The sequence below is a fragment of the Delphinapterus leucas genome, chromosome 3 (assembly GCF_059928025.1).
Source record: "Delphinapterus leucas isolate spDelLeu-1000000601 "Yukka" chromosome 3, BTC_Dleu_Yukka2, whole genome shotgun sequence".
In the NCBI taxonomy this organism is placed as follows: domain Eukaryota; kingdom Metazoa; phylum Chordata; class Mammalia; order Artiodactyla; family Monodontidae; genus Delphinapterus; species Delphinapterus leucas.
Genome location: NC_143131.1, coordinates 45,829,131 through 45,855,737, shown reverse-complemented (window position 1 = coordinate 45,855,737; position 26,607 = coordinate 45,829,131). Strand labels below are relative to the sequence as shown.

Below are 26,607 nucleotides of genomic sequence, written 5' to 3'. Positions count from 1 at the left end.
AAATCATTTGCACCAGCGTGGTTATGTTACTCGCTTTGATGTTTGGGTTCCACGTAAGTTAAGCAGAAGAAAAAAAACCCTCTTGACCATATTTCTGCATGCGATTCTCTACTTAATAATTAACAACGAAAACATTCCGTTTTTAAAACAAATTGTGACGGGCGATGAAAAGTAGATACCGTACAGCAATGTGTAATGGAAGAGATCGGACAAGCAAAATGAACCACCACCAACCACACCAAACGCCAGTCTTCATCCAAAGAAGGTGATGTGTATTTGGTGGGATCGGAAGGGCGTCCTCTATTATGAGCTCCTTCCGAAAAACAAACGATTAATTCCAACAAGTACTGCTCCCAATTAGACCAACTGAAAACGGCACTCGACAAAAAGCATCCAGAATTAGTCAACAGAAAATGCATAATCTTCCATCAGGATAACGTAAGACCACGTGTTTCTTTGCTGACCAGGCAAAAACTGTTACCGCTTGGCTGGGAAGTTCTGATTCATCAGCCATATTCACCAGACATTGCAGCTTCAGATTTCCATTTATTTTGGTCTTTACAAAATTCTCTTAACGGAAAAAACTTCAACTCCCTGGAAGACTATAAAAAGCACCTGAAACAGTTCTTCGCTCAAAAGATTAAAAGTTTTGCGAAGACGGACTTCCCTGGTGGCGCAGTGGTTAAGAATCCGCCTGCCAATGCAGGGGACACGGGTTCGAGCCCTGGTCCCGGGAGATCCAACATGCCGCGGAGCAACTAAGCTGGTGCACCACAACTACTGAGCCCACGCGCCGCAACTACTGAAGCCCGTGCACCTAGAGCCCGTGCTCCGCAACAAGAGAAGCCACCGCAATGAGAAGCCCACGCACCGCAATGAAGAGTAGCCCCCACTCGCCGCAACTAGAGAAAAGCCCGCATGCAGCAACAAAGACCCAATGCAGGCAAAAATTAATTAATTTTAAAAAAGAATAAACAACAAGGTCCTACTGTATAGCACAGGGAACTATATTCAGTATCCTCTAATAAACTGTAATGAAAAAGAATCTGCATCAGTTTGCTGTACACCAAAAACTAACACATTGTAAATCAACTATACTTCAGTTAAAAAAAAAAAGATTAACAGGGAATCAACCACTTTCTCTAGATGGGCAAACAAGAATACTGTAGCCATGACTGCTGCATTTGACTTAGAGCCTTTAAAGCTTCTGTTTCTTATATGGCCACATATCTTGTACTAGTCTGATTATACTGTTTGTTTTTTTTTTAAACATCTTTATTGGAGTATAATTGCTTTACATTGTTGTGTTAGCTTCTGCTGTATAACAAAGTGAAACAGCTGTACATATACATATATCTCCAAATCCCCTCCCTCTTGCGTCTCCCTCCCACCCTCCCTATCCCACCCCTCTAGGTGGTCACAAAGCACGAAGCTGGTCTCCCTGTGCTTTGCGGTTGCTTCCCACTAGCTATCTATTTCACATTTGGTAGTGTATATATGTCAGTGCCACTCTCTCACTTCGTCCCAGCTTATCCTTCTCCCTCCCTGTGTCCTCAAATCAATCCTCTACGTCTTCCTCTTTATTCCTGTCCTGCCCCTATGTTCTTCAGAACCATATTTTTTTTAAGATTCCATAATTACGTCCCTTAAACATACTCCTTTTTACACCTAACTCATCTTTCAAATTGAACCTGTCACACATTGGCTACTTTGTAGCCTTTGCACATTTTCAAACAATCTCATAAAAGTGCTCACAGACTGGAAATAAAATGTAACACTATACCCATATTTTACAGACGAAGAACCAGGATCTCTTAAGTAAAAACAATTTGCCTACTTGACAGCAAACAAAGGAGCAGAATTCTGGTTTTTTGCCTCCTAAGTTAGTATACATTGCACCAAACTCTGCTGCCTCTGGACTAAAATGTAGTCACCATCACTGTTAATTACTATTTCTCACATTTCTTTTAATCATTTAATGCTTTGTCTTCACTGTAACCTAGATGGCCTCCCTGTGGAATGGCACTTCCATTCTCAATGCCACCCAGTCCAGAGTCTACAGATCTAGACTGGTAAAAACAATCTCACACCTTTCACTAGATCCTTACTTTTACTTGTTTCACTTTTAAAAACTGAATCATAACTAAATAATAATGCAGATGGAACAAATTATTTCAAATTTTATGAAAAACAAGTATTCCTAACTGTCCATTCTCTCCTCTTTCCACTTCCCTCCAAGGGCTGTAACTGCTAACTGTTTCTAGAATAGCTTTCAAAACAAAAACTCTGTATTTCCCTATTCCCCACAATTAGGAATACACCACAACAGTGATCTGCACTTTGCCTTTTCATTAGCATTTCTTCCCATTCTCTTTCAAATTATTACCAAATCACCCTGATACCATTTTCACAATTACCACCCTCCACTAAATATTTTCAATGGCTTCCCACTTCCTAAAGAACAAACTCCTTAACCTTAACACCATGACCACAAATTCAAATTCCTTACATTAGAAAAAGCACAGGACTAGAAGTAGAAGACCTGGGTCACAAATCCTACTCTCCACAAACCAGGTATAAGACACAGGCTAATTTGTTCACTTCCCTGAGCTATTTCTTCATCTGAAGCATTGAAAGAGCTTGAATAGATCTCTAAGGCCCTGCCTTTTCAATTTATCTCTAATTCCATTAAGGACTCCACACTCCTGTCAAGATATTCTATTCACTAACCCTAAAACAAACTAGGTATGTGTTCAACTCTAAATATCCTTTCATGCCCCTTTTTATTCCAAAATGACTACCCAGTACCCTTGCCCGTACTGTCTCACCCTTTAAGATTTAATTTAGGTCCCAATTAAAACTCTGACTGGTACTCAAGCCATAATGCTATCTACCCCAAAACTCCCTTGAATTTCTCTGGCACTCATTTCTATTAATTCATTTGGTGCTTAGACAAGGTAACAACTACCCCTCTGATGTTGAAGCTATCCTCAATACCTTGACGACATACTGAAACTTGATAATAATAGTAATATATGTGCCTATTTCATATTTTATATTTTTTAACAAAAAAATTGTCATCCTTGAGAACTGTATCACTGATGCCTAAGTTGTTAAATCAAGCAATATGAGTACTTAAATGTGTATGTAACTTAAGAATCAAAGTTTACAGGGAGTTCACTGGTGGCCTAATGGTTAGGATTCAGGCTTTCACTACTGTGGCCCAGGTTCGATCCCTGGTTTGGGAACCGAGATCCCGCAATCAAAAAAAAAAAAAAAATTACAGAAAATTTGAAGCCATGGAAAAGAAATATCACTCAATTTTCAGAGAAACACATGCTATACCATGGATGAACCTTGATAAAGTATTACTGAAAGCAGACTGGTGGTTACCTAAGGACAGAGAGTAACTATGAGGAGTAACTGTAAATGAGCACAGGGTTTCTTTTTGGAGTGAAAGAAATGTTCTAAAATTAGACTGTGGTGACAGTTACACAAATACGCCAAAAATTAGTGAATTGAGTAAAAAATTTATAGTATATAAATTATATCTCAATGAAGCTGTTAAAAAATAAATCAACTTTCTATAATAAAATCAAAATTCTGGGTAGAGACAAACGCAAAAATACTAACCTGTGTTCTGCTTCAAGTGAACTAGAAAGAACATCAGTTTGTGGGAAGGTTGAAGACCGAATGATCTGTTGGGAAATTACCGAGGCATTGCCATTCTCTTGTGGAATTTCATTTTCATCAAAGTTTCGGTTTATATCCCTTTCTTGGTGAGTACTATTGCTGTTATGCAAATTAAATGAGTCGTCATCCTGATTTTTGAAGGGTTAAAAAAAATGAGTTAGAGAATAGAATTGTTTAAAAAAAAAACTTTAATAGATCCTGGTTAGATTTTCATTGATAAAACAACTGTAATGATTATATAATCATTTAGGAGACAGTTTCATAAGATGTAAAACTAAGTTGTGAAGGGTACCAACAGCTTTCTGACTCTATGTAGTCACATCTATTCAATAAAGACAAAACTAACAGGATAAATAAAGGTAGGTAAGATGGGGAAAACACAAACATGAACAGGAATTTTTTTTAATTTCATTTTTGCACAGGGACTACAGAGTAAGAAAAATCTATTTTAGAAATGAATTCATTATTTATGCAAATAGCTAGCTAGCCTTGCTTTCAGAAATATGAAAATATTCAAAGGTCCTAAATAAATAATATTGGCCCACCTATTCCAATGACATGCTAATGTCAAACCAAGAATTACACTGCAAGTTCAATTACCTTTTCTGAGCCCGCATGGCTTTCATCTTCATGTTCCTCTTCTACTCTGTCCCTTTTCAATGCTTTCAAAAATTCACTCTTCTTATCAGTGCGCATACGTGTCAGTTTGGTTAGACGAGGCTGCTGATTAAGTTTGTCAACAGGTGAAGAGGAATTTGAGCGATTACACTAAGAAAAAAATCAAAAATGTTGATAAATGTAGACAGAGAACTAATATCAATATAAAGTTTACAACTACCATGACTTTCTATTTCACCTTCTTCCCAATACAAAATTGATTTTAAATTCTATTTTAAACTCTGTTTTCCACTCTGACTCCCATTTTTATCTATCCCACTGAATGAGTAAACATAAAAATTTTATCCCCAAAACAATTAAGGTCTGATAATACCAAGAACTATGATTCTAAATTAGGACTTTAAATACTATTTTATAAAATGAATCCTGAAATTGCTTAAACATTTCTATAATTCAAAAAAAAAGCAGTTTTTAAAATTGTGCTCCACAGAGTTCTAAGGTTCTAAGGTTCGTAACAGCTTCCCATACGACTATTATAATTCTTTACACACAGGTACACATTGAGTTTATCAGATAGGGTTTTACGAGGGAAAATTTTTGTGGAAGAGCAGGAGGGGACAGTAACAGAACATGTACTGGAGTCCATTTTGACAGTGGAGTACAAAAGAAAAGAGAATGTTAGAATTCTGTGTCACAGGTATTTTAAGCCATGGGAATAAACCAAAATGCTTAACTGTTGGCAATAACGTCTACAGAATTTAAGCCACAACCGACCAGCTGAGAATGCTTGTCCTTCCATCAGAGCTCTAAAATTCTATGATTGAGAACTAGTATGTGAGGGGTTATAATGTTCCACTATAGTACCCAGACCAATCTCAGTTATAACAATACAGTCACAAGTGTCTTTTGACCCTGAACTGGGCAGGGAAGTCCCTGATCTAGAAGTTTCAGAAAGCTGGCCAAATGAGAAAGAAACACGTAAGCTACTTCAAGGTCAGTAAAATAATAATATGCACCTTTCCCTCTTCTTCCTCCTCTCTGCCCTCTCTTAGTGTCCATCGTCCCCAAAAGATTATATAATAAAAATCCTTATTTTTAGTCAAGGTTCAATCAGACAGCATAGCATAACTCTGTGGCAAAAGTCAAAATACCCGTTTTCATAATTCTTCTCTTAAAAATTACTCTTTCTGGTTGATAAGTATATGGGTGTTTCACTGTATGATTTTCTCTACATTTCAGAATATTTGGAAATTTTGTTAGAAATTTTAAAAATTATCCCTACTTAAACTGCAAAAAAAGTTAGCAAACGGAGGGAAGTATCTGAATCAAGTTTTCTGAAAGAACTAAAATATCTCATTTTAATGCATTCATTTAATGCATCTATGCCTTTTGTTCACTGTTAATTAAATTACCATGATTAAGATACATTTAGCTCCTCGGGAGTAATTTTTTTTTTTTTGCGGTACGCGGGCCTCTCACTGTTGTGGCCTCTCCCGTTGCGGAGCACAAGCTCCGGACGCGCAGGCCCAGCGGCCATGGCTCACGGGCCCAGGCGCTCCGCGGCATGTGGGATCTTCCCGGACCGGGGCACGAACCCGTGTCCCCTGCATCGGCAGGCGGACTCTCAATCACTGCGCCACCAGGGAAGCCCGACTCAGGAGTAATTTTAAATGCCATACCTCTTTCACTGAAGTTGTTGATGGACTAAAATTCTTGGCAGTTGATTTAAAAGTATTAAAGTTTCCGACACCATATGTAGACTCATGAGGGAAAGAAGTCCCAACTTTATTTTCTTTAGTTTGGCTTTTCCACTGTGTAGGCTAAAGAAAAACACACAAACGTTAACGTGTATCTAAAACAGAGTATACAGAAGAGAGAGAAAACAAACTGAACACATAAAAAACAAACTGAACACTAAATGTGGCTCATAAAAACAATTATTTTTGTATTATACCTTAATCATTTCTACATGGTTCTCTTCCATCTTTTTTTTACAAATAAAATCAAAACCTGGTATTCAGATAAAACATCTAACTACATTGCTGTTTTTTCAAAATTTTATAAACCTTAAGTTAGGTTTCTTTTGCCTAATACCAAGAAAACACAAGTGACCGAGTTTCAAAAACCTAAAACTGAACACAAAGGACAGAGCATTTTATACATTATTAAGCAAATATATCACAGATACATCTTGCAAAACAAGTATTTATAGATTTCATTTACTACTGACTACTAAAATAATAAAACATACATGGACAAGCACACAAGCCACTTATAAGACAATTAAAATCAATGACACACAGTGGGCCAACAACGCTTTCCACTTAGAAATCAGCAGCCCGCCAATACCCCCACACTTCAACGTGAAATTTTTTTTGTCAAAGTAATTTAATTGATAATCAACTTAAAACTTGCATGTTTAACAACTTAGAACTTACTTTTGTAGGTGGAGCAGCAGGTTTAGGGACTAAGCCTTTATAAACACTTGGACCAGTCCCATTCTTAACTGGCTGTGACTGAAGATTTCCTACTACTGGGAATCCAGATAGCTGTAAGTCTTTTGTATTACCTTTCTTAATGACCAGCATCCTTTGAGTTCTAGATTTAGGATTCGGGGGATATTCTGCATAAATAAAGCACGAGCAATAGTTACACAGTTTAAATTTTAGCATAAAATTAAACCACCAAAAGAATCGTATATTCCAAACTTGATTATATTTAAAAATAACAGCTGCTTCCTGACTAAAATAATTATGAACTATATTCCTGCTTGAGAAATAAAGCTAAAACAATCAAACAAATCATAGCAAGAATTGAGCAATGTCAAGTAACAAAGATGAATTCAGCTAGTTTCCTAGAATGGTTAACTATGACCCAGCCAAAATTAACTACGTTCTAGCATACTTTTCATTAATTTTTTTAAATTACAAATTTCATCCTAATGGCTCTTAAGACTTGAAATATAAAATATATTTTCCTCTTCTCCATTTTGAAAAGAGAATTTTCCTAATTCCTTCATTCTTTTTATCTCACTCATAAAGTTATTACTAATTAGAAAGAAACTTCAGTCCCTCTATTTCTAAATTCCTACTTAAGTTATGACTAATGAAAAGGGGAATTGTTTTCACAATACCAATTCATTCAAGTATTTACTGGCCATCCAAACTACACAGAGGGCATTGTGCAAGTCGCAGGGGATCCAACTCAGTCCTGGCTTCTGAAGATAGTACTAGAAATAATATTTGCTAACTGAAAGCTTTTCTCAGTACACCCACAGTTGCTAAAATATGAAAAATTACTCCTAGAGTTTAATCAGTCAATGTGTAATCAAACAGATGTTACAGTGAGCATATTCACAATTATGGCAGAGACGTATGTCTTTCTTCCCTTAGAAAAACTCTGAAAGCATCAGTTTCACAGTTGGAGAGTTTAGAAGAAAAGAATTAACTCAAAGAAAGAAATCGCAGAAAAACTAAATTAAAATTAGCTTAAGATACGACTCTGTTAGATGGTGAGTAGCACAGATATATATGATGATGCCCTGTGTCAAACAAACCAAACTTCCTACTGCATTATCTCAAAAACTAAACTAAACAAGGACTCCTAGGGACATGGAGGGACTCTCAAAGTCCATCTGGAACTTTGAACTCTTCAAACTATCGACCTTATATGGTATGTCATTTACTGTAATGCTAAAGGATTAAAGAACAAGGACCTGGCAATTCCTTGGCAGTCCAGTGGTTAGGACTCAGCACTTTCACTGCCAAGGCCCAAGTTCAATCCCTGGTCAGGGAACTAAGATACCGCAAGCCGTGTGGTACGGCCAAAAAAAACAAACCAACACAACAAGAACCTAAAGCAAACTGAGAAAAGATTCATCTTTCTGAAAGTTAAACACTGAATGTTTATCTACTAGGGCAAACATTCCAACTGCTCAGCTGCCTACAAAGGCCCAAGATATTAAGGCTAAGAAAGATATTTTCAGGCACATAAGGACACAAATTACATCACCAATATATAGTTTTTCTGAAAAACAAAATGAAGTCAAAATGAAAATGTAGAATAATGATCTCAAACAGAGGCCAATGAAGAACGCTAGAAATAGTGCTAAACAGTTTAAGTTACAATTACTTCTGCTAAATAGATGGTTACAGCATAACTAAAATTCTTGAAATTAGCAATTCTTTAAATTAAAATATAAGATAAAATCTTAACAGTCTGGTACTCAAAATCTAAATTAAATGAAGCTCAGGAATCTGAAGAATGATTGACTCATGCTGGGAAATGCAAAAGGTAGTAAGAGCCTGCAAGGTCTGATCTCAGAGGAATTCAAGTATTAAAGCAGGGGGTGTTTCTTTCAGTACAGCACAATTAAGTAAGTTCAAACATGACTGATGAAGACTTCTATTCCCAATATTACGAACTAAGCACACAAGTTTATCTTCTTTCTCTTCTAGATCCTTATGTTAGAATTACTATAAGGGAGGAAAACAAATACAACAGTAAAGAAGAGGAGAAGGGGACTTCCCTGGTGGTGCAGTGGTTAAGAAGCCACCTGCCAATGCAGGGGACACAGGTTCGATCCCTGTTCCGGGAAGATCCCACATGCCTCGGAGCAACTAAGCTCATGTGCTGCAACTACTGAAGCCCACACGCCTAGAGCCCATGCTCTGCAACGAGAAGCCACCACAATGAGAAACCCGTGCACCGCAACGAAGAGTAGCCCCCGCTCGCCGCAACTAGAGAAAGCCCGTGCACAGCAACGAAGACCCAACGCAACCAAAAATAAATAAATAAATTTATTTAAAAAAGAAGAAAGAACAGGAGAAGGTTCATCAGCAATGGATGACCTCAACACATATTTCCAGAGAGTGAAGTAAAGGAAAAAACTTCAGCTTAGAGTGTGTGCACAAAGGAACCCAACAGCTGAGGAGGGGATTAATCTGCCCTGTAGAATCCTAGATTGTAGAACTGGGACTTAGAAGTGCCATATAAGGCAAAAGACAGAAATGAAATCTTTTCAGACAAAAATCAATCTCAATCACCAAGAAAAGATCTTTACTAAAGTAAATCCTAAACAACGTAGTGATACTTTAGGCAGAAGTAAAATGATCCCACACTGAAGGCAGAAGGTACAAGAAGAAAAAAATATTTTTATACGTAAATCATCATTGATCAAAACTAGAAGACAGAAGAGGAGAACAGATAAGCAAGCAGGCATTGTTTAAGCTTCAATATAATTCCTGACTACAAAGTTCACCTTTCCTAAAACAGGTTTTCTAGACACCTAAGAGCAAGAAATATTCTGACAGTTTCCTCAAAGAGGTCTTCAGTGCAAAGAATGAGAGAATATCCTATAAAGAAGAGGGTGAAGCTGAAGAAATCAGTCATAGAAGAGAGGTAGTAAAGTAAAAGATGATAAAGGTACCTAAAAGATGATGACAGGGATTGGGAGGAAAGAGAAGCAGACATAGTGCTGATGTACTTACGAAGTATTCACAGTCAAATAGTACAGAGGTTAAGACCATGTGTTTTTGTGCCAGATTTACAGAATTTTAATACTTGCTCTAACCTCACTAGTTAATCTCTCATCTGTAAAATGAAAAACAGTTCCTGTCTCAGAGTCGCAGTAAAATGTTTTCTTTAAACCAAATACTAGAAAAAATGTCCAGAAGTCATATACAATCTCCACCATAATAGGTTTCCAATTGTATTTCAAATTAAAGGTGTCCTTTTTCAAGAATTTTAAACCTAAAATTGAAACCTAAAATCCACGAGAGTATGGAAGATGAGAAAAATTATAAAAGAAATAAACACCTTTAATAAAGACTAACCTATATCCTATATAACTATGCTGAACATACTACATAAACCTGCCTGTTTAAGAACAAGAAAAGTGTTCTTAGTCTAATGGGCCAGAATGGCGGCCACCAGCAGTGGTGTTCACGCGGTAGAGTGTTCCCAAGTGTGTGTGCCACCAGTGTGTCTATGTCCCCAGGGTAAGCTGCAGCCTCTCCAGAGAGACTCTCCAAGACCAGCAGCTGCTGGTTATTGAAGTGCTGGTATCATGAGACTGACTGACCAAAATCGAGGACTTGGACTACAGAGACCCTGCTTTTGATCGGGAGACACCCTGAGAGCCTGAATTAATAAGAATGTGTTAAATATCAATACAAGAACAAACAAGCCAAGAAGAACGAATGGGGGCAGAGGGAGGAGGGGAGGAAGGAGGGGAGGGAGGGAAAGTTAGTTCTTGATGGTAATTATCACATATAAGTAATGGAAAAGGTGATAGCAGCACTAGTAACTTAAATTTGCCTCATTTATATTACTTATAAACTGGCTCATCTATTCATAGATTATCTCTACAAATTCTCCTCACACAAACCTTCTGAGTTAAAGTGTTGAATCTGTTGGATTCAAACAGTATCCAATGACGACTCCTACACTTTCTCCATTTACTTTATCAACTGGTAAACTACATGAAAAAGACCCAAATTGTTCATTTTTTTAAAGAGAAAATTTACGTACTGATGAAAGACTTTAACACTTATAAACAAGAATTAGAAAGTAAGTGACTTTGGTGACTTCCTTCTATAAGTCGTATGTGCTTATTATCAAGCTCATATAAACAGTTACTATTATTCAAATTGCCTTCAAAATATCTAAAGGCAAATGTTTTGGATTTTCATATCATTATTTCCCTCTATCCTCACACACAACTGTGATCTGATAATAACTGACTTTAAATATCCTTTTATTATCTTGTTATTTCATGCTCTCCCAGTATCTTTGAATGTTATAATTAGTTTTGTTCCTTTATATCCAAAGCCAATGGTGGAGGGGAAAGGCTCAAGCCTTTGAAGAAAGATTAGAATTAAAATACTGCCATGTATAATATTGATACAAAGTAAGCTGGGCAGACATAAGTCAGAGCTGACATCTCAATTCCTCATGCTCTTTTCTGTCTTTAACTATACTCTCCATATAGTTGCCTTATACATACATATATACATTCTGATTCAATCAGTTTTTACTTTTGTTTTTCAATCTATCACTTAGGACACTCTTTTTTGCCTTTTATTAAATGTACCAGAATCTCCCTCACTTATTGGATTTCAACATAATTAACATGTATTAAACACCTGTGACATGACCAAGGATGTGACACAGTAGACAATTTAATATTAACAGTGCCTTTTTTCCATTAGTGTTAGTTCAGTGATCCTCCTCATTTCACAGACAAGAAAATTCACTCAGAGATTAAGTAGTCTTCCCAAAGCCTAAATAATAAATAAGTAAAAGACCTAACATTAGGGTCCAGACCTATCTGATTCCAAAACCAATGCAGTTAACCACTATATTATACTACTGGAGAAAATGGAAATTAAAGTATTGCTAGGTCAGATACTTCAAAATGTATACTATCTCCAACTAAAATACTAATAACAAGTCTGTACCGAATGGTCAAAATTAAGAGGCTTGTGTTTACTACTAAGTCAGAGGTCCGCCCTTTCCCTCACCATCACAGTGATGCCAGTTAATAATTTAATTTGCTCATCTTGACATAAGAGGCAACTTTAATGTGTGAATAAAAGCATACAGCCAAGGGAAGGATAAACAGTATTTTAATTAAATTTTCACACTAATCTGAAGAGGAAACTTAACCACGTAAGATACAATAACATACAAATATCAAAAGCAAACAATCAGTACCACAGCAATTAAATCCAGTTGAACACTAATTTTAAAACAGAAAAATATTTTAAGATTTTTATACAGATTGATGTTGTTTGAATTTTGCTGGCTTTGAATTTTTAATTTAATGTACAAATCTTTTGTTTTATAGTAATATGAGAGTTTTAATCAAGTGAGTTTCACTAACATAATTTATGTCAAAGCAGGAGTATGCTATTCTTTCCTTTAACAAGGTCCCCATGTTACTCGTATGAAAAAAGAGTGGGCTTAAGTAAATATATTTCTAAAACGAAAACTTAAATGATGAACGCTACGTGTAACTCTGACCAAATAAAATTTACTTGTGTCAAGTTGTCTAATCAAACTATTAATTTTTCCTTCTCAACCTTGAACATGTGTTGCATTACCTTTTTCTTCTTGTTATAATGTTAACAATTGTTTTCATATAAGAAAGACATTGAAGGAAAGTGTAGTCATATCAATATATAAACAATCTACTAACAGAATGCTTTCATACAAAGAAATTTGATAAAGATTACTCCCTTCTCTTAATCCTTTTACAAGGTCACTTTAAAAACTTCACTTGTTTTCATGACCTAAACGCATTTAGTGCAATCATGTCACTCAACCTGTATGCTAGTGGTTAATACCATTAGAATTCTCTAGAAAACAGCTCACCTTTAAGAACTGGTCACCAGGGACTTCCCTGGTAGCACAGTGGTTAAGAATCCGCCTGCCAATGCAGGGGACACGAGTTCGATCCCTGGTCAGGGAAGATCCCACATGCCACGGAGCAACTAAGCCCGTGCACCACAACTACTGAGCCTGAGCTTTAGACTCCATGAGCCACAACTACTGAGCCTGTGCACCACAACTACTGGAGCCAGTGCGCCTAGAGCCCGTACAAGAGAAGCCACCGCAATGAGAAGCCCACTCACCACAATGAAGAATAGCTCCCGCTTGACGCAACTAGAGAAAACTAGTGTGCAGCAACAAAGACCCAACACAGCCAAAAAAAAAAAAAAAAGAGCTGGTCACCAATTTGCTTTGATTTAGAACTTTGATTTAGAAGGCTAAAAAAATGAATACTGTTCTTAAAGATGAGCCTTGATGCTCTTAAGTACTGTACCAAATATGAGAAAAACTCAGGAATAAATTCATCAAATTCTCAAGGAATAAACACAAATATATACGCTGAGCTGAAACAAGACTATGCTTAAGTTAATTACTAGTGACTGAAGTTTTTCATTATTTAGTATCTTAAGCACAAAATGTTAGGCTCTGCTAGTGGTATGTTCCTGACATATTACACCAACACAAATAGCCAGCAGGACTTCTAAAAACACACAAATCAATTTGATAGTCACTAATGTCTCAAATTGCATACAGACACACAAACACATCATTTTCTCTCTCTCTTTCTCACTACCCAAATCAGTCACCCAGGTAAATTATTTTAAAATTCTCACAGGCACACTGAAGTGCCTTAAATTTTTGTTTAGTTTTAAATTATTAGGTATATGAGATAAATTAATTAGTAAATATTAATCTTACGGATCAAGCAACAGTGATCCTGGTTAAGATCAAAACACTACAGAAGTTACAGATATAAACTGTAGGGTGTTTCCAATAAAGCTAATTAAGATCTAAATAGAATTAAACTTATATTTAACTATAGTTTAAATAGCTTGACTACTTTCACTCAAAGTATTTTTTATTTGGGATATTATGTTTAGACTCTTGCAATTTTTGATCTACAAAAGGACAGTTTCAGGGACAAACTGCTGGTGGTTGCTTTTTAATACATATTACATTTCCGTTATTAAATTTTGACTTACCTGGAAGGAAGTAGCACTAGAAAAGTTCTACTGAAGTCCTTCCTAAAATTCTCTCATGTCTTCCTCAGGAACATAGCTATTTTAAATGTTGCAATGGGGAAAACAATATTTGGGAACCCAGGGGGTAAAGTAAGAAAGGAATAGTGAAGTGTGATACAATGAAAGTTTCATTGTATTCCTATGGGAAGTACTGGGAATTTAACAATCAAGCCACAATTAACCATTTTCTTTTTTCTAATGCAGACACACTTTTTAGTTTACCTAAGACACAGTAAAGAGTACATCCTCCTTTTAAACATCTTTTCAACTAGTGCCCAAAATCCTTTGACCAACCCTGAAACAGGAGAACCAAAATCTTTATATTAATACATTTTATTCTCAATATTTTCAAAGATGTATTTGCCTTTAAATCATTTCTAAAATTATTATATTAACCAAGGATCAGTACCAATAGTATCGATAGGTAGTTTTATATGACAAATGCTCACTAACATTCTTGATTTTTTATTTACTTTCATTTTAATCAAATCCAAATTATTCCTAATTTCTTAGAGATTTTATTTAACACCTTCCAGGTGGTTCTATATTCTTATGCAATCAGCTGTTCCCAGAAAAACTGAATAATAAGGAAACATACCTAAGAGAGGAGCTTGGGAGATTTTTTTGGTTGGGTATGTGTGTGTCTGGGCGTGTAGGCCTGGGGAGAGTGGCAGAAATACTAATTTGCAATACAGAAAAAACAATGCCATTCACATGGTTCTAACAAAAGTGTCTGACCACCCCCACCCCCACCCGCAAGAAGCCCTTAAATTGGGAGATCAAAAGAAACAAAATAATTCCCCCAGCGTATCACCCCATAAATACAATAAAGAACAGCACAGGAAGTGGCAAAGTTTAAAATAATGCCTTTACTGTTAGGACTAGTATGCTGTCATAAGCCACAATCCTTTTGTTTTGTTAAGTTGTTGATTTTCAATAGAAAACACAAATGAACATGTGTACAAGTTCCAAAGTGGACACATCACCTCTGAATTTGGTATCAAATAATTAAATTTATTTTTCAGATATCAAATCTTCATATTTTAAGTTTTTTCCATTATTTTAAACTTCACTTGAATCTCTAAAAAGCTAACTAAGTTGTACTATATGTGCAGTTTAATCTTCTGTAAGATGCTATCAAATTAAACTCTCAGCAGTTTTAAAGAAAAGGGAGTTATTACCAGAAAAACTCATTAAGATCTGACAATCAAAAAGGCAAATAATTTCAAACAGACTAGTTCGGTAGACAAAATTTATACAATTATTTTTTAATACTGTCTATGTATAACCATTTTCATAAGTAAAAAAATTAATTTTTTATATCATACTATGATTGATTAAAAGTACTTATCTTTCCAGTTAAGTTTTCAACTTTGAAAAACTACAAATTAAGTTAAACTAAATTTTTTTGTTTCGTTAGATTATCAGGCTGCTCTCAAAATGACTTTAATTCATTACATTAACTTAGGACCATTTTTTTCAAAATGCATATTTGAGTGTACTTAATGGTACTAACGTGTAAATCAACTATCCAAATCAAGATCTTCTCCTATCTGCAATATCTTGGTTTTTAAAAGCTAAGTGCTACCTTTTTTGTAGCTTAGCACATCAAAAACAGGTATTTAAAAGAGAAAGTTTAATTCTAGCTTATTTATTTTAAACAACACAAAAGTGAAACCTAAAAATAACATTTTATATCCCTCAAAGATAGATCAAGAATTACTTACCCCATACACCTGCAGCTAAAGATTTATTCTGATTTGGTTCTCTCTCATACTCAGGATTTAAAGATGGCTGAAAAAAAGTTGGAATAAAAAGAATACAATAAATGTTTAAACTGCTCACGTTTAAGAAAAAAATCCTTTTAAAAGTAATCTCAGGGACTTCCCTGGTGGTCCAGTGGCTAAGACTCCATGCTCCCAACGCAGGGGCCCAGGGTTTGATCCCTGGTCAGGGAACTAGATCCCACATGCTGCAACTAAAGATTCCGTGTGCCACCACTAAGACACGGCGCAGCGAAATAAATAAATATTTTTAAACTAAATAAATAAAGGTAATCTCAAAACTACACGGAAAAATATGACATAATATAATGAACTCTTAACTACTAAACACTAATTATTCATGAATCTTACGTTCTGCTTATTCTGCTAACAATTAAAATGGTTACTATCTACACTCACTCCAAGTCGAAGAAAACAAAGGAAGGGTCTTTAAATATTCTCCTCATCCCCAACTACGTGAGGAAAAAGTATGAATTTTTTTTTAAAAAAAGCAAATGTTAAGAGAATGTAGTCTTTGCATCAATATGAGAAATCATCCTTTCTTAGCATAAGGTCAAGAGCAGGGAAGAGGAAAATCAGACAATTAATTCCTCAACTCTTCTGTTAGGTTTGCATCACTGAATGTTTAAACATTCTCATTTTCAAAGCAAAGTACAAATTTATATTTCAAAAAGTGATGCTCAGGGTATTAAAAAGAAAACTGAGGTGAAACGCAATTGAGCTATTTGTAATGAGGTGGATAGACCTAGAGTCTGTAATACAGAGTGAAGTAAGTCAGAAAGAGAAAGACAAATACCGTATGCTAACACATATATATGGAATTTAAGAGAAAAAAAATGTCATGAAGAACCTAGGGGTAAGACAGGAATAAAGACACAGACCTACTGGAGAACGGACTTGAGGATATGGGGAGTGGGAAGGGTAAGCTGTGACAAAGCGAGAGAGAGGCGTGGACATATATACACTACCAAACGTAAGGTAGATAGCTAGTGGGAAGCAGCCGCATAGCACAGGGAGATCAGCTCGGTTCTTTGTGACCGCCTGGAGGGGTGAGATAGGGAGGGTGGGAGGGAGGGAGACGCAAGAGGGAAGAGATATGGGAACATATGTATATGTATAACTGATTCACTTTGTTATAAAGCAGAAATTAACACACCATTGTAAAGCAATTATACCCCAATAAAGATGTTAAAAAAAAAAAAGTGAGGTGAGCCCTGAATGTGTACTCTAAAGCTAATCTTATTAGATGTTTACTCTCTAGAAAAGGGAAATTGTTTAAACTGCTATGAAGAATAAAATGACATAAATTTATCCAAAGTTTTAAAAAACCACACGGTGAGACACAGGAATATAAGTAGGAGGGAAGAAGGAAGAAGACTGGGGAAGGGGAGAGTTATGTACAAAAAGCCTCACAAAATGTAAGGATTAAAAATAATTGAGGGACTTCCCTAGCGGTCCAGTGATTAGGACTCCGAGCTCCCAATGCAGGGGGCCTGGGTTTGATCCCTGGTCAGGGAACTAGAGCCTGCATGCCGCAACTAAAGATCTCATGTGCTGCAACTTAGACCCAGTGCAGCCAAATAAATAAATAAATATTTTATAAATAAATAAGTAAATAATTGAACCTGTCAAGTGTGATCTCTGTAGAAAATGAGCTGTGCTGATAAAATCTGAGAGAGACTTGATGCTTACATAGCACTTACAGAAACCTCATTTGTATTAAAATTATAAGAAACTTACAAAATCCTCAGCCTCAAACTGTTTGCGTTCTCTCTTGTCTTCTTTCCTCCCCGTTTCACTGTCAGGTATGCTGTTTTCATGTAGGCCCTGGCTTTTTCCAGAATGAAAAATACTGCTACGAGAACGGGAACTTCCACCATGGTATCCCCCTCGATGATTTATGTTTTCAGTACCATTTCTTCCATGTGTACGCCATCCATTTTTTTCTTTCCTTCCAAAGTTACCTTTATTTAATAATGGTAAAGTATTATAAATTCAAAGAAGATGGTTATGCTTAAAGATTTAATCACCATCAAAACATTCTTATAAGAATGTGAAGAAAATTATTCTTAAACTCTACTGTTCCTTAGCAAATTTTACCTCCATTAGGACGTCCAATTCCAGAATCAAAGCCATCTGAAGAGTTGTGTCGTCGACGATTCACATCATAACGATTTTCTGTCCATGAAAAGTTTTCAGAATGCTTTTCAAAATTCAGTGACGACTGAAACAGATTATAAGCATACAGGTAAACATACATATACAACTTAACTATAACTTGAAAAACTAGTAATACTCCGGTTTAATTTATTTCCAAGAATTTTAAATGGTTAAGAAGAACATTTTATAGTTATTTTCAATGTGTTTGGTAACTGGTAACTTATGAGTTCCATTGTTCATCTATTTTTTTCTACCTAACATAAACAACAGCACCACTCTGAGCTCAACAACTATATTCATCCAAAAACTTTAAAGGTAAAAGACCACTGTAAGGAAATCAAAGCAAATATAGTACCCTTCTTTTATAACAAAATGTAATATTGTGTATCACACACTATTTGATTTAAATAGCGCAAGGTTTTCTTCAACATCAGAAAATTATGGCAAATGAAGCTAGTTCTATTTTAAGTTCTGTAGATTTATTTCCAAACTCCTCTTCTCCAAAGCAAATGTTTTAAGAAAAAGTTATCAAAGGAAGAATGCGTAAAAATGATTTTAAAGAATTAGAAATGTATAAAAACATAAAAACTCACAACGATTCATAAAGGTTGCTGTTTTTCCCCAGTATTAATCCACTAATCTGGTAAAATCACAATCAGAACTCCAGAACTTTTTTGTTTTAATGCCCTGACCATTCCTCTGGATTGTACTAGTATTACAATTCTCTCCAGAACAAAGAGTAGGGTTCCTGTTACAATACAAACCCACTGCACATACCCATTTCATCCAACATGGCTGCTGTGGGACTTAACTGATGCAAGTTCCCCTACTGCCCCTGGCTTCATCCTCATGCTGCTTCTGTGCATGGCAGGTAAAGCCTTTGATTATCTGTCTTCTGCCAGCATCCATGAAACAACAGAAACAGGCTAGCTTGCTAAGCTTTTAAGTAGGGTAAAAACCCAAGCCCTTCACAGACCCTAACAATTTTGGTGATGAGGATGTCACGCTCTCAGAGTTAAAACCTTCTGGAAAAAGAAAAACAAGGGTATGGTCTCTTGGGCCAGACTGGGGCATAGGAGAAGACTCTCCAGGATCTGGCAGCAATTGCTCTCACCCAAGTGATGGGTGGAAGTAAGGGTTCCTCACTGTTTAGCAACCAAGTGGCAAGGGGCAGGACTGAAATAAGGTGTCCATACAGTGCTCTGATAGTTGCAAATCTCCTCTGAGTAGAAGGAAGGGATGTATTGTCATGAGATGGGGTCCCACCTGAAAGGCAACATGGCTGGGGCAGCCGAAGTCAAGAGGTCTCCAAAGCAGAACAGCAATGAATATAGAGAGTTTTGGAAAGACTAAAAACATTAGAAGTAAGTTTTTTAAGGCTGAACTGCTGCTAGTACTGGAAACAAAGAAAAGGCAGAGTGGAAGTATTCTGTGCTCTTCGTACTCCCTGATCCCTTCCTTCCCCACATCAAACTCGGCTGCTTTAACAAGAAAGTCAACTGTGCAAGAACTTAAGGAAAGAAAGAGACAAGCTCTTTTAGTTCTGTTGCACACAGGTACCCAAGACACCATCCTAACCACTCCCATGGAGGGGAGACAGTACTAAGCATAAGAGTGGCTGAAAGTTTTTAGTATGGGGCAAGCCATGGCAGTATGGCACATGGGGGCATGAAAGGTCCCAGCCTGAGTGTTTGCTGGGGCCAGGAGGTACACAAGAGAGAAGGCAACACCAATCCTGGCTTCAGAAGCCAGAATAGCAAAAGCCTCCAAGCCACCCATGCAATTTCCCAAAGGGGTAGTAGTCTTTCTCTCCACCCTGTACTTTCCCACATTCCAAGCTAAGGAAATCATGTAATCTCCTGAAAGCTTAGACTGTAACTCTGATATGCATGTACTAAACTCCTTAGTCTGTGTCCCCATAGTGGGAAAAGGCACCCCAGTGCCCCAACGTGGCCAATAGTCTGGAAAAAACTCAGCAGTAGGAGAGAGAAATTAAAAGCAATCTTGCAGGGCTTCCCTGGTGGCGCAGTGGTTGAGAGTCCACCTGCCGATGCAGGGGACACGGGTTCATGCCCTGGTCCGGGAAGATCCCACATGCCACGGAGCGGCTGGGCCCGTGAGCCATGGCTGCTGAGCCTGTGCGTCCAGAGCCTGGGCTCTGCAACGGGAGAGGCCACAACAGTGAGAGGCCTGCGTACCGAAAAAAAAAAAAAAAGGCAATCTTGCAGGTGGGGCTATTAGGCCAACTCAATGTACTGTTGTGTTTTACAGTTAGTGCTAATGTTACATGCTTGTACTGAAAATGCTCAAGATTCTCCCATTCAGGAAATGTCACAGGTTGACAGGTGATTCCCATCCCCTTCCAAGTGGTCTAATAAAAAGCACAGCTCCCAGAAGGAAAGAAAAGAACATCAGATTATGTGGCTGAAGACTTGACGGCTCTGGAGTATTCAGAGAGGCTATTTCCCAGTACCACAGTGCCATCTGCCTGACACATGCACCAAGTACACTCCTTTTTAAAATGGAATGCAGGGACTTTCCTGGTGGTCTAGTGGTTAGGATTCCAGGCTTTCACTGCTGTGGCCCAGGTTCAATGTTCAACCCCTGGTCGGAGAACTAAGATCCCAGAAGCTGCACAGCCAAAAGAAAAAAAAGAAAAAGTGGCTCTTGCCCGAATGCTGAGCTCATATTGAAAGCAAACAACTCAAACTAAAGACTCACCAATAAAGTCGTACACCAATAAAGAGCCCAAGAGGGCTCCTGACAAAATGGAAATCGTGTGTTCAACAGCACAGCTGGCCTAGCCCTAGAAGTGGCAACTACACTTTGGAGTAAACTTTATTCCTCCGCCTGTCACCTGTAACAAGCCACTATTTCAATAAGGCTCTCAAATCAGAAAAGTTCCCTTAAACGCCTGAACCTGGCTCACTGATGCTTCAACCAAGTTAAAAGATGATGGTGCACACAGCAGCCATCCAGCCCCAACAACTCTGGAAAACCAAATGGGTTAAGTGCTAATCAGCTACACAGAATAAAATAAAAGCTACGACCCTCGCCTTAGATAATATTCTTAAGGACAAGACTTTTATATTTTTCTAACTCTTGGACTGTTGCCAATGGCCTAGTCATCTCGTCTGTCACCTGAAAAACTATAGACTAGCAGATTAAAAACATCTCTTTGGGGTCACACACTGTGGGAAATTGCAGCTGTTGCTGAAGCAATCTGAGTCACTCATGTTGATTCAGTAAGGCTTGCTGTCTGATGAGAGTGAATGGCACTGAGAACGACTGAAATTACAATGCTGATCAAGTCTTTGGCATACCACCTAGATCCATCATCACACCAGACATGAAACACACCCACTATCATAGACTGGCTACAAAATAAAGGACTTTATCTTTCTGATGCAGAAGCCACCACTGCATGCCAACTTGTGACTCCTGCCAAAAGTTGGTCCGTTTGTATCACTGTGAAGAAGACCGTATCACATGAGAACTACATCAAACCTTTGAATACTTCATGGAGCTCTCAATGAAGAGAGCTCTCACTACCAGTGAAACTTTTTCAGGCTACACTGTTACTGCTGCAGTCTGATGGGCTAACTCTGGTCACACTACTGTGGCTCTTGAAATTAATTCATGTAATGTTTTTGGCATATTCCAGACCACTAACAGTCCACTAACAGTACATCTTCTGTCAAAAAGGTCATCCCTGCAATGAGCCAATATTCAAAGTACTCAATGAACATTCTATATTCCCCATCCACAAGTACTGACAAGCATTTTAACACATCCCTCATCTCTTCTCACATCTTAGTAGGACAGTCTGGTCAATGAATGCAGCATAGCCAAAAAAGGATCATCTCCTCTTAGCCACTTCCCGGGTAATAATCAGGATGAAATAAGTGGTGAGTTATGAGATTATACAGACCTATATTAAAAATTCAAGATTCTGCCCGGATTATCTTGACATGATGTTTCTTTCTTTCCCCTAAGAACAACTGCAGGCCAAGCCACCCCTCAGGCTGATGGCCAACCAAAAAGGAATTCAAACAATCTGGTTTGGCCACCTGGATTCTCTTGTTGAACTGGCATGGTCCTACACATACAATGACCATTTGCTTGTGTACACTTCTCACCAAGTCCCCACTACAATGTCCAATGTAGACCAAGGTGAGGGTGAGACACCTTTATAATGGGTCTCTGAAAATCATTTTAAAATGCCCCTCTCCCAGTCACGTCCAGTTCCTCTAGATAAAAAAATCTGGGTGCAGGCTTTCCTGGTGGCGCAGTGGTTGAGAGTCCGCCTGCCGATGCAGGGGACGCGGGTTCGTGCCCCGGTCCGGGAAGATCCCACATGCCGTGGAGCGGCTGGGCCCGTGAGCCATGGCCACTGAGCCTGGGCGTCCGGAGCCTGTGCTCCGCAGCGGGAGAGGCCACAACAGTGAGAGGCCCGCGTACTGCAAAAAAAAAAAAAAAAAAAAAAAAAAGATAACCTTGCCATGGGCCAAATATTCAAAGTACTCAATGGACATTCCATATTCCCTACCTGTACAACCTGTTTCATTCTAATAAAAATTCATATGATTCTCTTAACACTTAAGTGGTCTTAGGTTATGCCATGTATGGCAACTGAGGTTGCAACTAATGATGACACTGTCCATGTTTCTTAACCAAACCAGTGAAATAGTAATCCAAATCAAGTTTAACAACAAATTGGAGTGATCTGTGTCCCTTTGGACAAAATGGAGTGATCTGTGTCCCTTTGGGTGGTATGTTTGTAAAAGGGGCGGGGGGGGAGGATAAGCCACAGAATGTCTTCTATTGAGGATAAGTGTTGCTTTTTGGCCCATCTTATTGCCCCTATAACTGTAGGTAATAACACCAAACCTAAGGTCAGTTTCCCTTGAGTGGATTTGGGGGGTGTGGGGGGCGCATGCTGCACAGCATGCAGGATCTTAGTTCCCTGACTGGGGATGGAACCTGCACCCCCTGCAGTGGAAGCGTGGAGTCTTACCTTAACCACTGGACTGCCAGGGAAGTCTCTCCCTTGAATGGATTTTAATGGATATAACAGAGTGGTCTTAGACCATATACTGGTTGGCTGAAATAAATCATTTACTGGTTCCCCCCCCCCGCAAGTTATTCACAGTTGGCTAAATCCTGGTCTCACTCACTGTGCTGTTTGGGACACTGGTAGTAGCCTTCATTAAATGCTGTGTAAAACAAATTAAATGGATTTGGTTCTAGCCTCTGTTTGTCAGATTAATCAGAGTAGCTGAGTGAGTGGTACAACCATGTGAAAATTCAAGTTTGGCCAAAAACATGTATGGCTGATGGGTGGACTATTGGGACAGGCAACCCATCATAGGCCCTGAGCATCCCTGCATGTTCTTATTGTATGCCAAGAATGCAATGCCTTGACAGCTCTTTGTATGGCTCATTTCTCAGGGTTATGTTCTCAGAGAACATGGAGGAACAGGTAACGTCCTACTCTGAGACAAAGAGCAGGCTTATTATAAATGCGGTAGATTTCCCTCAGTGCAAGAACAGCATCCACCTGGGCCCCCTCCATGTCAACTCCCAGAGGTTTTAAGGGACATGAAGAACCAGTGCCACAATCATGCTGTACTGCTTGTTGTGCTAAGAGTAATAAGGCTCTCTGGGACTTCCCTGTAGCGCAGTGGTTAAGAATACACCTACCGAGCTTCCCTGGTGGCGCAGTGGTTGAGAGTCCGCCTGCCGATGCAGGGGACACGCGTTCGTGCCCTGGTCCGGGAAGATCCCACATGCCGCAGAGCGGCTGGGCCCGTGAGCCATGGCTGCTGAGCCTGCGCGTCCGGAGCCTGTACTCCGCAACAGGAGAGGCCACAACAGTGAGAGGCCCGTGTACCGCAAAAAAAAAAAAAAAAAAAAAAGAATACGCCTACCAATGCAGGGAACATGGGTTCGAGCCCTGGTCCAGGAAGACCCCACACGCCACGGAGCAACTAAGCCTGTGTGCCACAACTACTGAGCCTGCACTCTAGAGTCTGCGAGCCATAACTACTGAGCCTGCACTCTAGAGCCCACGAGCCACAACTACTGAGCCCGTGTGCCACAACTATTAAAGTTGTGGCACTATACACACCCTAGAGCCCATACTCTGCAACAAGAGAAGCCACCGCAACAAGAAGCCCGCACACCACAACGAAGAGTAGGCCCCACTCGCCACAACTACAGAAAGCCCACACGCGGCAACGAAAACCCAATGCAACCAAAAATAAATAAATAAATATAAATAAATTAAAAATAAAGCTCTTTGTCTCTGACCCGGAAGTCTCATGTCTTTTGCCAGCATCCATGAAACAGTAACAGGCTACCTTGTTATAGTTACCTTGAAAGTAGGATAAAATTTCAGACCCTTCACAGACTCTGACATATAGCCAGCACAATAAAATATGAATAAGAAACACAAGTAAGAGGACTGAAAATGCAGAGAAAACTGATATTATTTGTGAATGAACGTTTTTCCACATTAAAAAATCCAAAAGACATTAGAGTAAAAACTACTGAAGTTTGCTAGAAACAATACTGACACAAGAGACAATATATCTGCAACAAAGACAATATGAAAGCTTTTTAAAACAGCATTTAAAATAGCAACAAGTACTATAAAGTACTTGAACATATATCTAGTGAAATACATGGGAGACAAAACAAGAACTATGTGACTTTACTTAAAACATTAAAGATCACACACACACACACACACACACTTCCAAAACCAATCCCCCCCGCAAAAGGCAACCCAAAAGTAAACAAAGGATGTGAACAAGCAATTCAAAGAAATATAAGCCAATATCCAAGAAACAGTGAAAATACATTTCACAACAAAGACTGGCAAAAATGTTAACTGATAATCTGACAAAGTTTTGGCAAGAGTACAAAGTAAAGACAATAGTTATGCACAGCATACAGGGGTATATATCTGCATACCACATGGAAGAGGAATTTAGCAATATAGAACTAAATTCCGGCAATTTTTCTTTTAACTATAGGTTAGAGCCTTGCTATTCAAAGTGTGGTCCACAGACGAGCAGAATCAACAGCATTTTAAGACTGTTAGGACTAGGACCCCATTAGAGACCTACCGAAATTAGAATCTGCATTTTAACAAAATTCCCAGGTTATTTTCATAGGCATTAATGTTTGAGAAGCAGAGGCCAAAAGAATTCTTATCCAGGACTTCCCTGGTGGCACAGTGGTTAAGAATCCACCTGCCAATGCAGGGGACACGGGTTCAAGCCCTGGTCCAGGAAGATCCCACATGCTGTGGAGCAACTAAGCCCGTGCACCGCAACTACTGAGCCTGCGAGTCACAACTACTGAAGCCCGCGTGCCTAGAGCCCATGCTCCGCAACAAGAGAAGCCACCGGAGAAGCCCGTGCACTGAAACAGAGTAGCCCTCGCTCGACAACTAGGGAAAGCCCGTGCACAGCAATGAAGAGCCAATGCAACAAACAAACAAACAAATAAAAGAATTCTCATCCATGTATACAAGGAGACAGTACATGAATAGTCAATACAGTTCTCTCTAAAGTAGCCAAAAAATATAAACAATCTCAAATTAATGAGACAAATGAAATGTGATACAGAGGCACAAAACAGAATACTGTACAGAGTTTTAAGATAATTACAGCATATCTGCAGATATCAACAGGGGAAAAAAATCTCAGATATAATGAATAGAAAAACAAGGTGTAGACATAAATGATAATCATTTATATAAATGTTTTTAAACATACAGAATAATACTATTTATTGATATTCACATACTTAGTAATAATATAAGAACATGCATCGAGAATACCTCTGGGGAAAAAATGAAGACAGAAAAAGGACTGTGATGAAGCATACAGCAGACTTCAATTGTTTATTTCTAGAAGAGATACAGAACTAACATGACAAAATGTTAAGATGTGACTCTTGGATGGTTAAGAGTTCGTTTAATTATTCTTTATGCTTCTTTGCATGTTTAAATATTTTATTAGAACCATCCACGTGGTTCTTTTAGAATTATCAAGACAAACACACTGGAGGGAAATATCTGCAGAATATATAGCAAACAAACCCCTCAATATGAAAAGAGCTATCACAAATAAGTCACTAAGAAATAAATTACATGAATAAGCAAGTTCTTAGAAACAGTTCCTAACACAAAAATATGCTCAACCATAATAATGCAAATCAAAACAATGAAGTGCCATTTTTCATCCAATTTCACAAAGATGAGAAAAATGGAATAACATCCAGTGTTGCCAAAACTGAAAAAACTGCCCCCCCCTTATAAAATTTTTATAGGATTATAAGTTGGTACAACCTTTTTGGAGAGCAATTAGGCACTATCTACCAAGATGTATAAATCTTCCAATTTGCTGATTCTGCTGCTAGGAATTTCCCCTACAAATATATAATCAAGAGATGTCCAGGCATTCCTGCAGCTTAATCCATTAATAAGTAACCAATTAATCTCTGTAAATTCACCCAATAGAAGATTACAGTTGACAGCTGAACAATACAGGGGGTTGGGGTACCGACCCTCTGTGCAGTCAAAAATCCATGTATAACTTTACAGTCGGCCCTCTGTATCCACAGATCACACAGTACTACAGTACATATTTATTGGAAAAAAATCCACATACATGAACACAAATAAGTCAAACCCATATTGTTCAAGGGTCAACTGTACATAGCCACTGAAGAGTTAGATACCCATGTACTAAGTATAGAAATAT

At 38.1% G+C, this 26,607-nt stretch overlaps 1 protein-coding gene across 4 annotated transcripts in view; it reads right to left on the bottom strand.

The window, feature by feature from the left end:
* GPBP1 (GC-rich promoter binding protein 1) overlaps nucleotides 1-26,607 on the bottom strand; it is a 71,355-nt gene that overhangs the window by 7,907 nt on the left and 36,841 nt on the right. For 3 of the 4 annotated variants that reach the window (XM_089908879.1, XM_022597210.3, XM_089908878.1), the window contains 8 exons: nucleotides 17,771-17,894; nucleotides 17,411-17,634; nucleotides 15,614-15,680; nucleotides 14,485-14,544; nucleotides 6,750-6,934; nucleotides 5,991-6,131; nucleotides 4,294-4,461; nucleotides 3,634-3,821 (listed from right to left, as the gene is read on the bottom strand). In XM_089908879.1, the coding sequence (XP_089765005.1) occupies nucleotides 3,634-3,821; nucleotides 4,294-4,461; nucleotides 5,991-6,131; nucleotides 6,750-6,934; nucleotides 14,485-14,544; nucleotides 15,614-15,680; nucleotides 17,411-17,634; nucleotides 17,771-17,894 (1,157 nt within the window). The remainder of the gene's footprint in view (nucleotides 1-3,633; nucleotides 3,822-4,293; nucleotides 4,462-5,990; nucleotides 6,132-6,749; nucleotides 6,935-14,484; nucleotides 14,545-15,613; nucleotides 15,681-17,410; nucleotides 17,635-17,770; nucleotides 17,895-26,607) is intronic. The other variant, XM_022597221.2, reaches the window with a different exon arrangement.